Source organism: Emydura macquarii, unplaced genomic scaffold (assembly GCF_026122565.2).
Source record: "Emydura macquarii macquarii isolate MOO-44397 ecotype Brisbane River unplaced genomic scaffold, CSIRO-AGI_Emac_v2 contig_1146, whole genome shotgun sequence".
NCBI classification, from domain to species: Eukaryota; Metazoa; Chordata; order Testudines; family Chelidae; genus Emydura; species Emydura macquarii.
This window is the reverse complement of record NW_027131283.1, coordinates 11,661,107-11,678,083: the sequence shown is the minus strand read 5'-3', so window position 1 is coordinate 11,678,083 and position 16,977 is coordinate 11,661,107. Positions and strand designations below refer to the sequence as shown.

At 40.5% G+C, this 16,977-nt stretch overlaps 1 protein-coding gene across 2 annotated transcripts in view; it reads right to left on the bottom strand.

Moving 5' to 3' along the window:
- NT5DC1 (5'-nucleotidase domain containing 1) overlaps positions 1-7,872 on the bottom strand; it is a 219,492-nt gene extending 211,620 nt beyond the window's left edge. The window contains exons 1-3 of one of the 2 annotated variants that reach the window (XM_067546625.1): positions 7,215-7,872; positions 2,935-3,026; positions 834-905 (exon numbers count right to left, since the gene is read on the bottom strand). In XM_067546625.1, the coding sequence (XP_067402726.1) occupies positions 834-905; positions 2,935-3,026; positions 7,215-7,307 (257 nt within the window). In that variant the 5' untranslated portion in view covers positions 7,308-7,872. The remainder of the gene's footprint in view (positions 1-833; positions 906-2,934; positions 3,027-7,214) is intronic. The other variant, XM_067546624.1, reaches the window with a different exon arrangement.
- Positions 7,873-16,977: the final 9,105 nt, after the last annotated feature.

The following is a 16,977-nucleotide window of genomic DNA, read 5'->3' as shown; positions in this document are numbered from 1 at the left end:
AGAGCTTACCATTAAATAAGATACCTTATTTGTAGATATTCACACAGCTCTCAAATTTGCAATTAAAGTTATTTTTGGTATTTTCACCGTTTACATAAATTATAAGTAGAGCTGGCAGAAATTTTGCAAATTTCAGAATTTTGAATTTGGAAAGCAGTAGAATTTTGCAACATTTTTATTTTTTGCCACCTCAATTTACAAACTTTCCTATGTCTTGTATTGCTAATCTTGACAAATGTCTTTGTCTACCAGCTACCTAATGCTATTGTTTTTTAGGTCACACTCCTGCAAAGAAATAAGCATGCACTTCACTTTGTGCACTGTGATTAGTCTTATTGAAGTGAATGACAATATTTCCAGTGCAAAAAAGTTAAGTATGGGATCAGGGCTTATGAATACAATAGCTTGAAACAGCTGGTGAACAAAGCAAAATTAGTTTCAAAACTGTACCCACTCTAAAAGTCCAGTGTGGAAAAACAAGTACTATATCAATTTCCAGAGACAGCATCAACTAATATCATGAAAATCATGAAGGAAAAGTACCAAAAGCATTAAGCAGTTATTAAGAAAGAGAGAACTGTCCAAACAAGCAACTAAAAGCAACATTTATTGTGCCACTATTTATAAAATGAACAGGTCACCAAAAAGTTACATATATACATTTAAAACAGATTGTGCACAAAGTTACGCCTGTTGCACTTAGCTTCAAATGTAAAAAATAAATACATATGGTGATTAGTGTTCTAAATATTTAATAGCTGTCCTAATTATCAAATGCTGGCCTTTAAAAAAATACTTTTTATCTTTCTAGCAATAAAATTAATCAGCATTACCTCAAAATTGTTCCATCTCCAGCAAGCTTAAGGAAGTTTCCATCTTCCAGATCCAATGCCAAGCCTTTACAGCTAAAATTCATTTTATTTAAAAAAAGAAATAAGAAAAGTAGTCATTAGATGAGAGGAAATTATATCTGACTGATACATGCTTGATTATCAGATTGTCCAAATGAAATGCAGTTCTATGAGATGCAACTTTGCCACCCAAAAGAAGAGAGGCCCTGGTCTTCCAAATGTAAATAACTTTATATATGAAAGTAAACATATGAGGTGAAATCCTAGCCACACTGAAGTCAATAGCAACACTCCTACTGATCTCACTGAGGCCAGGATTATTCCAAGTTCTGTGGCATTACTCACAGGAATACACTTACTGTAAGTGTTCCAAGGAGCAGGGCCTAAGTTTCTACAGCCAGGGTGTGTGCATTTTAGCCAGTTTTTAATAAGTCCTATCAACCCAAACATTAATTGTTGTTTAATACAAAGGTGAAACTGCAGTGCAACCTCATTTATTTGAAACATTTCAGACATACTTGAATAAATTGGGGGAGGGGGTCACATAATTAAGTTAAAAAATGGAGTAATGATTTACATTGCTTGGAGAAGCAAGGAATGGAAAACACCTATAATTCCAGTGAGACGGGACAAATAACTGCAGTCACACAGAATGAACTCTGGGATTTTTAGAGCCTAACAGATAGAATGGTGTTATAGAAGTTTTTTTTTAAAAACCGAACAGTCATATTTTCAAGCTTTATCATCCGAAACCCAGCGCAATGATGGAATGATCCAGGTGAGGGCTGCAATGAGTTCTGAGCCTTGATTATATATTATATGTTAGAACTATGCAAGGTAACACACACACAAACAAAGGCCCTTCTCCTGATGGCCCCACTCCATGAGGTTGACCCGTGTCTACACAAAGCCCCACTGACGCCAGCTGGTCTCCATGAAGGTGCAGGGATCAGCCTTCACCAAACAGATTACATAATTGAGGCCACGGCATGTGGTCGTACCAGATATCTTTATGCCTCAGATGACTTGTAAGGCATGAGAAGTACCAGTTTGGTATAAATACACTGCTTGTAGAGTATATGTTGAAATTGTACTGGGGGCCCAACAAACCCAGCCCTCTCTTATAGACGATATTTGTATATTCATATTGTGATGTTTCAGTATATGAAAGTAATTTGAGATTTGGTTTTAGCATCTAAAAAGTTGCCAGACTATCAAATTGGGACCTCTCTTTAACTTCCGGGATGACAATCCCATTCCAAATATAGATGTTTCACTCCAATTGCTAACCCTGTAGATGAATAAACCAACTAAACAGAATTTTAGCTAAAATAGGATTGTATTTAAAAAAAAAAAAAAAAAGGTCACACTGAAGACACTATAAAGGCTTTTAGGCCTAAAATGAAATTACTGTATTAGCTATTGTTCTGATTCACCAATATGCACATCCCTAGTACACTACCATCTTCGGAATGGAATGGGTTTGAAATGGCAAATATAATGCTCAGAGAACAAGGTTTTTATAGAAGTCAATATCTTGCCTGTTCATAAATGAAAAATGTTACAGCGGAAGGAATTTATGACATGCTCATGTGATGACACTGACAAAACAACTCATTCCAGCATGCAAGAAAGTCACTTAACTTCTATGCAATTTAGTTTCACCTCACCATAAAATGAGGATAATGATATTAACCAACCTTTATAAAATACTTCGGGATCTGTGAATGCAAATCTATATGTAAGTGCTAGGAATTTATTAGAGCTGGTTAAAGAACCTCAACATTTTCCAGAAGAGGGAATTCTAATTGGAAAAAAAAAAAAAAAAAAAAAAAAACAGTTGACAAAAATATTTTGAAAGCTTGAAGTTAAGCAAATTTCAACCACTTCTGCCATTTCTTATTTTGGAAGACTGTTTCAATATCATTTGATTTTTTAAAAAGTGTGATTTAAGAATTTAGGATAGGTTCTTTGATGGGTCTCACAATCATGAGACTGTCTCTTCAATCAGACAAATTATTTTCCCAGTCCCATAAAAATTGTGGCAGCAAGGAAGCAAGATGTTTTTTTAAAAAGCACTTACCAAAAATCCCAGCTTTCTGGAGTTACAGTCAGCAATTCTTTATCATAACCCTTCTCAGTTACCAGGTAGCGGGCAAAACTATCGTATATAAGCTGCAAATGAGGAAAAGAAAAAGCTTTATCACCTCAAGTAAGAGAGACTTACCTCACCCACACAAGCAGTCCAATAAGTAAAATGGACAGAAATGTAGGAAGAGCACAACTTATTGGGTATGTCTACATTGCAACCGAAACCCTCTGGCTGGCCTGTGCCGCTGAATCAGGCTCATGGGGTTCGGGTCAAGGGGCTGTTTAACTGCAGTGTAGATGCTCAGACTGGGGCTGCAGCTCAAGCTCTGGGACCTTCCCACCTCACAGGGTCCTAAAGCTGGAACTCCAGCCTCAGCCCAAACAGCTACGCTGCAGTTAAACAGCCCCTTAGCCAGAGTCACCTGGCATGGGCCATCCGCAGGTTTTTAATTGCAGTGTAGACATACCTTAGATTTCACCCTCTCAGTTCCTGGCCCCCCAGCCCTCTTTGGGGCTGGACTGTGATTCAATCAGGCTTTCGCAGCCCCCCAGTCTCTCCTCCGGTTTGACTCAATGCTCCTCTGCCATTCTGCTGTTCAGGCTGTCCACCTTCTCCTTCTTAATCTTCCTGGAAATCACCTAACAGGCAGGGGGTGGAGGGGGATGGAGCGAGGAGTGTATTGTGTTAAGGAAGTAGCTACCTTCTTCTGGTAGTCAGCTGCTTCCTTTAATACCCGTTTCCTTACAGGGGGCATGTAATGGAAGAGGAGCTGGCTGGACCCAGACCCCACTATCCTTCAAAGAGGACAGACCATCCTGATATATCACACCTCTTCCAGCAAGCTCATGTACCACACTCTGGTCTAAAGAGAGGGTCAAGGGGGGTACCTGATAGTTTTTAGATATATTAAGGGCTGTTATAAAGAGGATGGTGATCAATTGTCTTTCATGTCCACAAAGGGAAGGACAAAAAGTAATGGGCTTAGTTTGCAGCAAGGAAGATTTAGGTTAGATCTTAGGAAAAGCTTTCTAACCATACAGAATAATTAAGTATTGGAATAAATTACAAAGCAAGGCTGAGGAATCCCCATCACTAGAGAGTTTTAAGAACAGGTTAGACAAACACCAGTTTGGAATAGTCTATGTATATTTAATACTGCCTGAGTGGGGGAAGAATGAACTTCATGGCCTTACAAGGTTCCTTCCAGACCTACATTTCAATAAGCCTAGAAAACTTTAAGACTGAAACATATGGCTGTATTGGTGCCTATGATACTCCTAGTGCCAGAGTCTAGAACCATGGCCAACTATTTTTAAAACATAATTGCAAGGGAAGTTTTGCAGAAAGTTCTGATTTTAGATAATAAGGTACTGTTTTGTTTATTTAAAAAGTAATATAAAAATCAACAGACTAATAGATGCCCCTTTTCTCCTTAGGGCTCTTCTCATAAAAACTATTTGGTTCAATGCTTTATTAGTGAGGAATTAAGATGAATTTTTAAACATTACAGTATTTCACATTAAAACTACTAGCCCATCCTGGCATAGATTTTCGCCATAGTTATTCAGAAGCTATTCACTTCAAGAGTTGAAAGGCCAGGGTAGCAGGAAGAGCTGTAACCCTAGTTAGTTCTTGCCAACTTTTTTGTACCTAACCAATACTTAAAAAGATTCTCATGTCATTTAAATAGTACTATTCACACTTCTTTATCCTAGTCAGCAGAGGTTAATCAGGCACAGATTTACATGGGTTCAGAGCTTTGCCTCCATAAGATGTGCTACACAGGATAAGACAGAAATTTTAATATTGGTACACATTGAAGCAATCTCCTTGGTTCATGTGTCACACAGGCAAACATTGCATTAATTTCCAGCAGGGATAATAGCAATAATGGTCAATTATTTCACAAGAATGTTTTTTCAGTTTTAATAAAAAAGTGCCAGTATAAAACTGAAGCCAGAAGCAATAACTGCTTGAAGGACTGGATATTTCTAAATCAGAATGTAATGAACTGTAGCTATCATAGCTGGCTTACCAGTAACAACAGGAGTCATCACAAATGTTAATTACTGAAACTCATCCTGAAACATTTTGTAGATGAAATAGGAAACAATACAGACATTATAGGTGGAAGGAAGAGAGATAAGGAAAGAGGACTGGGCATATGCAAGCCTTGCATAACATCTAGAATGTAAACCTGCAGCCAGCTGATATTTACTGGAGAAACAAGAGTCGGTGAAAGAACATGGGAAAGCATCAAGGTGACCTGTGTGGGGCACATGTTAGAAGCCAAGAGGTGGCCATCCTAGATTAAGGCTAGTCTATGCTACAGAGTTAGGCTGATGTAATGACCTCAGGCTGTCAGCCCCAGGGCGGGGCAGAGGCCTCCAGCTAGGAGCCTGGCCAGGCTGACAGGCCTGGAGAGGAAATATGAAATAATAGCAGCCACGAAACTGACAAGATTGTTAATTTTTCTGCTGGTAGGCTTCCTGCTGTGAAATTGAGCCCCAGGGCTGGCTAACCCTCCTGCAGTCAGCCCCTATGCAGGGGTGGAGGGGATACTGGGGAGAGACTCCAGCAGTGAGCCCTGTATGACTACCAGTGCCCCACAATGCCCCACTTCAGTCAGTGTAAGTGCTCCTGGTGAGAACCCACACCACCGGCAGAAGGAAGGTAGTTTGGGCACCACCAACTGATTTAATTACTGCAGTGGCTGTAGGTCGACCAAACCTGTCAACCTAATTTTGTAGTGTAGATAAGCCCTGAGTTTTGCAACAAGTGTTTCCAGCACATATCACTCACTCTCAAAACATTTTTGTGAGTTGAGGCAATGTGACACACAGATGAAAATAAATAGCTCCTCCCACCCACCCACCCCTCCCAGTAAGCAAGAACAATGGCTTTTGAAGCTAAAATCTAAAAAATGTGGCATGCTGAGATGCTAAACATTTTATTTTAAGCCCTAAGAATTCACCAATAAATAAGCAGATAAGTAATTCCTAGATTTCAAAGATGTGAAGCACTTACAACTCTCACTTCCTTCAACAGGAGCTGCAGTCGCATTCAACATATATAAAAATCCAGCCCTATGAGTATATATTGTTCAGCTCTGTTACAGCTACAAGACCTAAAACATCCAACATTGGCCCGGCAGAAGACCCTAAGACTGAGGATCTGTCTACACTTGAAATGCTGCAGCTGTGCTGCTGTAGCACTTCAATGCAGAAGTTATCTACCCTGGGAAGAGTTCTCCTGTTGCTATAGGTAATTCACCTCCCCAAGAGGCAGAAAAATTCTTCTGTTAACCTACCACTGTTTACACCAGGGGTTGGGTCAAATTAACTACTTTGCTTAGGGTGTGGATTTTTCACATCCCTGAACAACATAGCTGAGTCTACCTAACTTTTTAGCATAGGCCTGATTCCATTCTCTTGCTTGGGCAAAAAATTTCCATTGACTTAGAACAAGACAGGGCCCAAAATAGGTAGTTTAAAGTTTTCAAAACAGTATAAACTACATACATATGGCAAATTTAATCTAAACATGGTCCCAAAGCACAATCTACCTACTGATGGGTCACTACTACGCCTTCAGAACATATCCCTTCACTTTACCAGTAGACGGTCTAATTTTCGCTTAGCTGGTCACAATTTAAAATGCAGGGCGATTGCCAGGATGGACCAGTAGTTTTAATGTGAAATGCTGCAATATTTAAAAATCCATCTTAATTCCTCACTAATAAAGCACTGAACCAAATAGATGCCCCTTTTCTCCTTAGGGCTCTTCTCATAGAAGCTATTATTCTGTTGATTTCTGCAGATGTCTTCAGCATCCCGAGCCACTCTGCCAGCTTCCAGGACACCCAGAGTATGTGGATTTTTGCAGCCAGCTGTGTGAGCGGGAAGTTCTGCAGAAGAATGAATGGGCGGGCCTCCCTTCTCTACCCCATTTATAGAGAGAAGTAGCCGCAACTACGCTGAACGCGGCTGGGCTGGCTCAGGGAAGCCCGGCCCCGACCCACGACCGCCTCGGAGCGCTCTGGTTTTTGAGTCAGTCGGGCCCCCCACAGCTCTCGCCCGTGCCCGGGTTGGGCGGGCCGAGGAGGGTCCCAGGCAGGTTCCCCGGTCGCGGGGGGCCGAGCGGGCTTGCCGCAGGCTGACAAGCGAAGTGACGCCGGCGGCAGGGAAGCTGAGAACGGCTGCAGTAGAGCGGAGTGAGGGCTCGCTCCGCCGCCCTGCTCCGGCAGCTGGAGGCCGGCCCCCGGCACTCACCCGGGCGCTCTGCGGCAGGTTGTAGCGGCACAGCGTGTGGTCCAGATCGAAACCGACGGCCTCGCACTCGGCCAGGCAGAAGGGCCGGCTCATTCTTGCACAGGCAGCGGCAGCAGCAGCTCCCGGCGCGGGGAAAGGAAGCGGCGGCGGCTTCCTGCGGGTCTCGCTCGCTGCTGCCGGGCAGGCCGCGGCTGCCCCGACAGCACCCGCTCCGGCTGCGCCTTTCCCCGCCCCCCTCCCTCTTCTCTGGGGCTCTCACCTGCTCCTGGCCATGCAGGTGGAGACCCACCCGGCCTGGCCCCCCGCCGCTCAGAGAAGGAGGGTGGGGCTCATGGGGACTTTACAAAGGGGCGTGAGGTCCCAGGCGCTAATTGGAGATTAGAGACCGCTTGCCATTAAGGTGAGGCCCACTAGCCGCCTGGCTAGTACTGCACTGTGCGGGAGAGTTTAATCTTCTGCTCCATCCCGGGTGATGGTCTTCCTGCTCCCAGGTAGTGAAAGGTACTCCTCACCCCAAACAGTACTGGTCCAGAACCGAGACTGAATAATAGTGTTGCTAAGGCCTGTGATTTTTAGCATGAATCTTGCAACATTCAGTGGTTGCTTTTTTTATTATTATTATTAAAGCCCCAGCTGCTGGAGTCATGGGGTTAGATGAGAATCTGAGCTTTTTATTTTTTTATTTTATTTTATTTTATTTTAAAGGAAGCTTCTAGTGCTGACAGTTGCAGGCAAAGGCTTGAAACTGGCATCTAAATGCAACCTCAAACATTCAGAAACCAGAAGGCAAATAAAGTGAGCCAAGCTTTATTCGTTTTAAAAAATCTCATGATTTTTAAGTCAAGATTAAACTATTTCCTAGGACAAATCATGCAACATGCTACATACATGGAACAGATAAATCTTTGTTCCTATAACTTAGCAGTGAATAAATACATATTTCACCAAAACTGCAAAACTACATTTTCCCTACGAATACAAGACAAAAACACAGAGGTGGAGGATGGTGAAATAGACCATGGACTCTTCATCAGCAGGACATTGAATATGTACAGGCTGACCAGCAACTGATATCAGAACAGACTCTCAAAACATCACCCCATCCAAAGAATCAAGTGCCAATCATCATAAGAAAGACTCACACATGCTCCAACATCATACTTCCCACAGGGTATACACAAGACTTTGTACAATAACAAAGCATGAAAGAACAACTCTCCTAAACCTAGAGGAAATTACCTTAGTAGCCAAGCACAATAAGAGTTAGCTAATATTTTTATAAGAAGTTGGTGTTGAATTATATGATGATGGCATTATAATAGAATGTTATATATGTAAGCAGGTTATGATATTAATGTCTACTTTTACTGTTTCCAGTAAATGTGACAAAAGGGATGTTACAGTACATAGCTTCCCAACAGAGGCTAGTATATTATGTATAGGTATTTAGAGAACCCTTTTGTCCAGAAGCACTGGAGAGAGAAAGCATATGTGGAGGAAGAAGGAAAGCCTGAAAGTTGCACAGTTTTGACTCTCTTTTTATGCTTGAACACTGAACCCAGTCCTGATTTTCTGAGGCCTGACTAGTGATTTTTTTAGTGCTTGTTGATGACAATACTTTATACATATCCTCTCCATTCACCTTGGTAACATTTCTTTGCTTATGACCAGAAGATTTCAAAAATCAGAGCAAGAGTTACCACTTTGGATGGGAAAAGAAATACAAAGAAAGTGTCTGAATCAATGTTTAATACTCTATAGAAATAATAAACAGAAAAGGTCATTCATTTTTTGCTTGTTCAGGGTTGTTTATACAGTATGTTCATTTAGTGGCTTGGATCATGGCACCCTGGGTTTTTCTAATCCTATTAGTAACTGACATTGATGTGCTTAAGTGCTGGCAAAAACAATGAAAAATGAGATTAAAAAACAAAAATTAATATTTTAAGTACCACAGAATAATCAGAATTTCTACAGCCTTGATCCTGCAAAGAGTTATGGACATACTTCACTTTATGTATATGTAAGTTACTAGAGCTGGTTGGAAAAACTTTGACAAGACCACTTTCTGTGTGGGAATACAGTTCCATCAAAATCAAAACACTTCACAAAATCATGTTGATTTCACTGAAATTTTGTTTTGGAGAAAAACCAGAATAAAAAATTCAGACAAAGTTGAAACCTTCCATTTGAACATTTTTGGAATGAAACATTTTGATTTTTCATTTTGAAATGACTTTTTTAAAAATTGTTTTGTATTATATATAAACAAAGGTTTGTTCCGATTTGGAATAAAGCCAGATTGCAAACTCTAAATCCTTTGTGAAATGGAATTTCCATCCTCCTTATAGCTCTAAGTGTTATGCATGTGAGGGAATGTTTGCAAAAACAGGGCCCAAATGAAGAGTTCTGAATGGCCAGAAAATATTTTTTTGTTTTTAACTGACGATATTGCAAAGCCATGCACAGGAAAAAGAATAATTTTGGTTCCATTGTATTCTGCAGTTAAGCAAAGACATTTTGAAATAAGTGCAATAGGATATAATATAAAGGTATATTAAAATATACTGCTATGAAAATTTACCAGCCCAGATACAAGCTTAGCTTGTCCTTTACCACAATGATTGAGGATCTGAACAAAGACTAGTTATATTTTATTTGCAAGTCAAAAAATGTTACTTGGCCTAAGCAAGTGAGTGAGAAGAACTTTGCACATTAGCACTAAATCAGAGTTTTGGTTTGGTTTTTGTAAGCCCTGACTAACATGCTGACTTTAAAAACCAAATTTCAACAATAAAATAAGCTTGTAAGTCCTAGATATTTTGGACTACATGGACTAGAGAGTTTGAGGAAACTATATCTAGTGTTCAGGAAGAGGAAACTGTTGGAGGCCCAGTGCAATTTGAGTTGCTTAGATAATGGAGTGGAAGAGACAGTCTTTTCATGGGAGTACATAATATTACCTTGGAATACATTATAACTCCCTCCATCAATGGATTTCAGCATGCTTCAGAAATGTTAATATACCTAGCCTTCAACCACCTTGTGAAGTAGGTAAGTATTATTAACCCCAGTTAACAGAAGTGGAACACGAGTAAAGAGAAGTAAAGTAGTTTGCTCAAGGTCACACAGGAAATGTGACAAGTGTCAAGATAGAGTTCGACTGTCCCAGTCTTATGACTTAACCACAATACCATCCTTCCTCCCAAAGTTTCTTACCAAAGATACAGTGTCAAATCCTATCATTGCAATCAATGGCAAAACACCATTGACTTTGTGGGCCAAGATTTCACTCACAGTACCTGTTTCATCCCAAACCTCATCATACAACTGCTGCTCATGTCAGGGCTTGTCTACACTGGAAGTTACATCAGTGTAATTGCACAAGTACAGCTAAACCACTATAGTTATACTGGTATTAATCCCTGTGTAGACATTCTTATTTCAGAATAAGAATAGCATTTTCCAGGTTATATTAAACTGTTTCCAGTGCTGTACAAATTATACCAATTTAAATTCATAACTTACCTCATACCAGTGTAACTCTTCTGTGTACACAAGTCCATAGTAAAACCTTACCAAGAAGCAGATTCATCACACTGCAATATTGGAACAATTGCATATCAAAAATATATATTCCTTGATATCCCTAGGTCTCACGAGTTATTGTATGACTATAGAAAGGGTAAATACATGTACTTGCAGAATATAAAACAAAGCACTTGAGTCTTTTATTTCATTAGATTTTTAAAAGTTGGTTATTGTTAAGGATACAATTCTGTCACAGAGGTCATGGATTCTGTGACTTTCCGGGACTTCTTCTGGGGCAGGTCTGGAGCAGCTGTTAGTCCCAGGGCTACCAGAGCAGTAGCTGCTAAAACAGCTGATCGGCGGCCAGCCCTGGGGCCGTGGAGCAGTGACTGTCGGAACAGCAGATCAGTGGCCATCCCTGGAGCTCCCGAACAGCTGATCGGCGACTAGCTCTTGGTTGCCAAATAGCTGACCTGTGGCCAGCCCCAGGCCCACCTGAGCGGAGGCCAAGGTTGGGTCTGCCCTCCTGGGTTTGGAGCAGCAACGGTCGAGCCCCTGCTGCAGGAGTGCTCTGTTTGTCTCCCATCCCCAGGGTATGTTTAGTAAAAGTCAGGGACAGGTCATGGGCTTTTCTGAATTTTTGTTTATTGCCTGTGATCTGTCCCTGACTTTTACTAAAAATACCCGTGACAGGATCTTAACCTTAGTTGTTGTGATATTTAAGAACAAAAGGAAAAAATGAATTCAACAAGTTAAAACTTCAGGTATATGGAACTGTGAGTGAATTAGAAACAAGGAAAATGTATCTCTAGGGCATGGTCTAGGTGGTGGAAGTCCATTTTCAGTAATGCGAGAGGTAAAAAGTCGGCTGCAGATTATTCACCTGGGTTATCAGAATTCACATCATTAACCTGGTAATAGGCAATCCTCGAAGCAGTTCCTTAGTCTTAGCTGACAACTCAGAACTTCTCTTTCCCCAAAGTTTATTTCTCCTTATGTTAGGTCTTGAAATTTTATCTCACCATGTGGTCTGTTCTTCTGAGATGGGTCCTGAGTTTGTACAGGGCTCAAATGGGACATTTTTGCCAAAAGGGTTCCCTTTTATTTGTGGCCTCTCTATATGAAATTAAATTCATTTGTTTATATAAAAATGTTAGCTATGGGAACAATGTTCCCTCGGTGTAACTTCTGGTCTTAGGCCTCAATCACACAATGAGTTCTACACAGATACAAAGGTCCATCCACATGAAGCTCCTTGGAGGATCAGGGCCCTAATTTGTTAGACTGCAGTTCTCTCTTTGATTATAGATACTAATTACTCTTCTGAGTGTGTGACATTTAAGCCTTTGGTTAATATGATTAAACTCATATAGCACTTATCCTGCCAGAGAAAAGTTTCAGCCTATCAGTTCATATGGTACATAATGCTTTTTATGGCACAGCATAGCTCTCACAGAAAGATTTGCTTGTCCTTTCCTCTATAGAGTAAGTTCCAATAATTTTATATTGAACCTGTAATTCCAGATGAATGATTATGCTTTCAGCCCCTTAGACTTTACAAGTTGTGCTCTATATAACTGGAAAGGTAATTTTCCCTATATTCGCAATAAGTTCTTGCATTTGATGTTGGATCTCAATGTCATTATAATTTGACCATTTAAAGTTTATTCATTCAGTGAGCTTAAGATAAATATCCCTTGATCTTTAGGAGTCCTTTATTTAAAACTCCATCTTTGACCAGTGAATTTAGTCTAGGGCTTTTAAAGGAGCCTAAGGTAGTTAGGCGTCCATTTAAATGGAATCAAAGTGAATGGACTGTGAAGTCACACGGGACTACCCATGTGAGTACTTATAGCATGTGTGTAAGTGTTTGCAAGTTTTGAGCATGTGTTCATTAATACTTACAAATAAATTTGAAATTCTTGGGAGGAAGGTTTTTTTTTTTAAGATGCAAAGTATTATTTCTATTTTATTTCTCATTGTACTGACACTCCTCTCTCCTCCACTGGCTACTTCCAGCACATCTCATGGTCTCCTATTATATATTATTCATTTCAAAGCACATAAAATTGTACTAGGAACCTAAGAGAAAATAAAAAGAGAGTAAACAAGAGTGTCAAATAATAATACTTTAAATAATACTTTAAAAGTTGAGGCCTCAAGTGGGAAATTCTGGTGATGAAACCCTTAAAAATCTTTAATTTTTATATGTTCTACAAAAGGAAGTTAATTGAATTCATGTTTTTGCAGGGAAATACCTTAAGGTTTGCTTTCTTCTGGAGGAACTTAATTTAATTTTTATTTGTTTTCATTACCCCTGAGCATTAATTCTTGTTTAGATTATTGTGTTGATTCTTTCTTTTAGTTTAGCCTCAGAGGGAGCGTTTAGGTGTTTAATTATTCAACCTGGAGAATATCTTTAAAATTATGCTTCTGAGCAATTTCTATTATAGCATCCTATAGTCCAGTCCTGAGAGATTCCATTTTGGAAAAAAGTGAGTCTTTCTTATATCTGCTAGCCTGGCATGCTGTTGTGCCTGGAGTGAAGTTAAGCACGTTTATATGTAAATGCTTTTGGGAATGGGGCCATAGACTATAAGCTCTTTGCAGCATGGACTTCTTTCTATTATATATTTGCGCAGTACCTAGCAATGGGGTTTCTATCTTAACTTGCTTTTCTGTGTGCTACTGTTATATTTATATGGAATAATAATAATAACCTGCCTCGACTAAGTTCTTTATTTTCATCATTGTCCCTTTGGGGCTTCTTTTAATTATGTTTTCTTCAGTTCTGCAAATGCAAAAGACTTCTTATGGCTTTCGGTCCTGGAAAGGACTTTTAATAATATCCCTTCATTCATCCTCACCCACACCCCAAAGCGTAGTAATGGTATATTTCTAAGTCTGGGAGGATCCTGGGAGCTATCTTGATTATATTTATGAACATTATATGTCCATGTTTATTTGCTGTTGTGATTGGGGTTATGTGATCACAGGGGGTAAATTCCACCAGGCTAACAGGCACATGGAAAGAAAGAGCAGAATAACACCTTTAATCATCACCCTTTCACCAGTAATTAAAAGACAAAGCAGAGAGCCTACACCTTGGAAGGCCAAACCCCCCCCCCCCCCCCCCCGGGGCCAAAAACCAGTTTGGACCAGGTTCAGGGTGCCAGAGCAGACAAAGGAACTTGTAATGGATAGTAAGGCAACCTGGGCTCTGAGCAGCAGGCAGCAGTTGTAGGGGGGGCAGTCTGTATGAAACACCTAATGGTGAGGGGATAAGGGGTGCCTGGGTTAAGCAAAATCTACTGAAACTGAGAAGGAAATGCCACATTGAGATACTTTTAGCTTTTGTTACTTTAACGCTCATCTCTTTGCTTGTAATGGTCCTATGGATAAATACATTATTTAGTAATCATTGAACAAGCTGTTTCCTGTCCCTGCATTTATAGCTGGTCACAGCTTCTGGAGAGGATATCACAGTAGGGGCCAAACCCAGTTGGAGCTGCAGGAGCTAAATACAGTGGGTAAATAGGGGATACAATAGCCTGCTGATCCTGGCTAGAAGTGGGGTGAACCACAGGGTTCTATTCTGAGGGGAGTGCAGGTGAAGGCCTGTCATTTGAAAGAAGTGACCAGGGAGACTCTGAAAGAGTTCAGAGATGCAAATCATAAAGTCATAGTGGGAATGTTACCAGAAGTCCCGAGGGTTGGTTGAGACCAAAACCTCAAACCCCAGACCCATGCCAATGGGCCAAGAAACCCAAGGTAATTCAAACAGCTTAAAATTATATTTTAGCTGGACCCTTCAGTTCATCCCAAAGCCTACAGCATCTATCAACTGCTCGTCCAGAGAATCCAGACAAGATTTAAGATTGAATAGGAAAGGGTTTATTTACAAAGCATAATAGAACCAACAATATTTAAGTACTTTGGCTTGAAGCCTAATCCCACATAATAACCATGGGCTAACAAATACTGGGGTTACACTCACGGACAGGGACCAACACCAGAGGAACCATGATGATGAATGAGAACAAGATCAGAGATGGGGAACACACACACACCAGGAACAGGAACTGGGATTCAAATGGATATCACGAACTCCAGTTGTCAGGTAAGTCTAACTTCTTTCTTCAGTCTTCACTCCAATGACAGGAACAATAAACAGGATGCGCGCACAGCCTGCCACTTTGACAGACAGCACAAGTACTTGGTTGAGCAGGATATTTCTAATCTACTTTCCTGCCATTTTACGCACCACCCGCAACTAGTGCTGCACATAACAGTACAAATTTTGTGCACGGTACGTTAGACTTCTGCACCCGACACGCTGAATGCTGCACATGGCACCATTGGGCTACAGGAGTTCGCTCAGAGGTCAACTTAAACTCTGACAACCAAACAACACTAAGCCAATCTTTACAGATTTTTGACTAGTCAGGCTTCTCAGAGAGGTTTCAGGTTATGGTCCCCCTCCTCGATGGGGATGGTGCAACGGCCCATCATACCTCGACATGAGCCCAGCTCAACCCTTGCTAGCACTTAATACGCAGAAGCCTGAATAGCATTTTTCCCAATCTGGTGTCCGTTAACCAAACCCTTGCCATTATTGAACTTCAATGCTCCAAGGGTAAACAATAGTGCTACACTCTGATGTTGGTCATTCTTTTCTTTACCCAAACTACTAATGATACAAAATATACAATACGAATCAACTGCACAACAAACATAATTACTAATGGATGTATCATGTACTGCTAGTAGGCAACTGTGGAGATTCCTGGCTAGAATAGGTCTTTCCACCAATTATGAGTGGTCTCCTGTTTTACCCTTCTTAACACTTGCTCTATTTTCTGGACTGAGTGATGAATAGTGAGGATGATATCTTTACTTTTGTTTGCCAACTTTTCCAATCTCAAAGCAAAATTGGGGTGCTGCAGAATCTGTTTCAGTATTGTTAAATTCGTACTTAGATGTCCTGGCTGTATTTCCTGATACAACATATAATGTCTATGCACATCTTCAATTTTTACACAGGGCAGTTCAAAGTTGATATCACAATCCCTTATAGTGTATACCTTGCATACACATAAGTTCTCACCCACATTAGGCACTACATTGTAAAATCTGTTAACAACCAACATACGACACATAGTTCTATTATATATACAAGATGCATTAACAATTACAATTGCCGACCTACATACATTAACATTCATCAACTGATACTGACATTTGCAACCGTTAGGATTAAAACATGCATGCTCTGTCTTTATAAATCCTGACGCGCAAGTGTATCCTAACTTTGGTTCCCTGATACAAGCACTTATATCCACCACCTTCCACTGGCCCTGCATTTCATGGACACAGCGCAGAAAATCTGTGAGCCATAAGAGTGATCCATCGGTGTGTAGACCCAGGGAAATCACAGGATAAATCCAAGATTGGGTCACCTTTGTTATGGTTAAGACATATATTTCTACTTTATCATCTATGGGGTCAACTGTGAAATTAACAAGATGCCACCAGGGTTGGTGGGCCTGTTCAAATGGATTGCTCATCTCATGAACAATTATCTCCCTTAACTCAGGCGGTATCATTCCTTCCATACCCGTTCTAATAATTAACTGATCAGTTGACTGTGCCCAATTTTGCGCCTGCATAGAGGCCAAGGCAACTGAAAGGTTCCTCTGTAAGGTGTCCAAAGCACCTATTATGCGCAAGTTGTCCTGTAAGTGTAGCCTAAACCACTCAAGTAAGATCCCAGTTACCTTTACCTGAATGCCTGCCAATTGTGTGAATGAGGAGGTTAAGGACTGTGATAGGGAATACAAATCCCTTCCCAGGAGTCCTAGCTTGGAAGCTATTACTTCTTGGTCTATTACATTTAACATCCCTAGCCCAGATCCAATACCTCCTAATACTGTTCCCAAAGTATCTCGTTTTGTTCAAGGCGACCTCTCCTGGATCATTAGGGACCTTAGCCAATTTTACCATCCCCTTCTCCAGGTCCTAGTATATGATTCACATAGGGATTCTATTTTGTGGACGTCTATTTGAAGGTCTACTTTAAGATGTTTCAAAGAATATTCAGGGTTGATAATGATTCAGGGTTTTCACTTTAACCTGTTTGCTGACAACCACCAGGCCCACATAACTTATCTTTGGTTGGCTAGCTATAGTTCTTCTTTGAATGCTTGCTCATGTCCATTCCATTGTAGGTGTT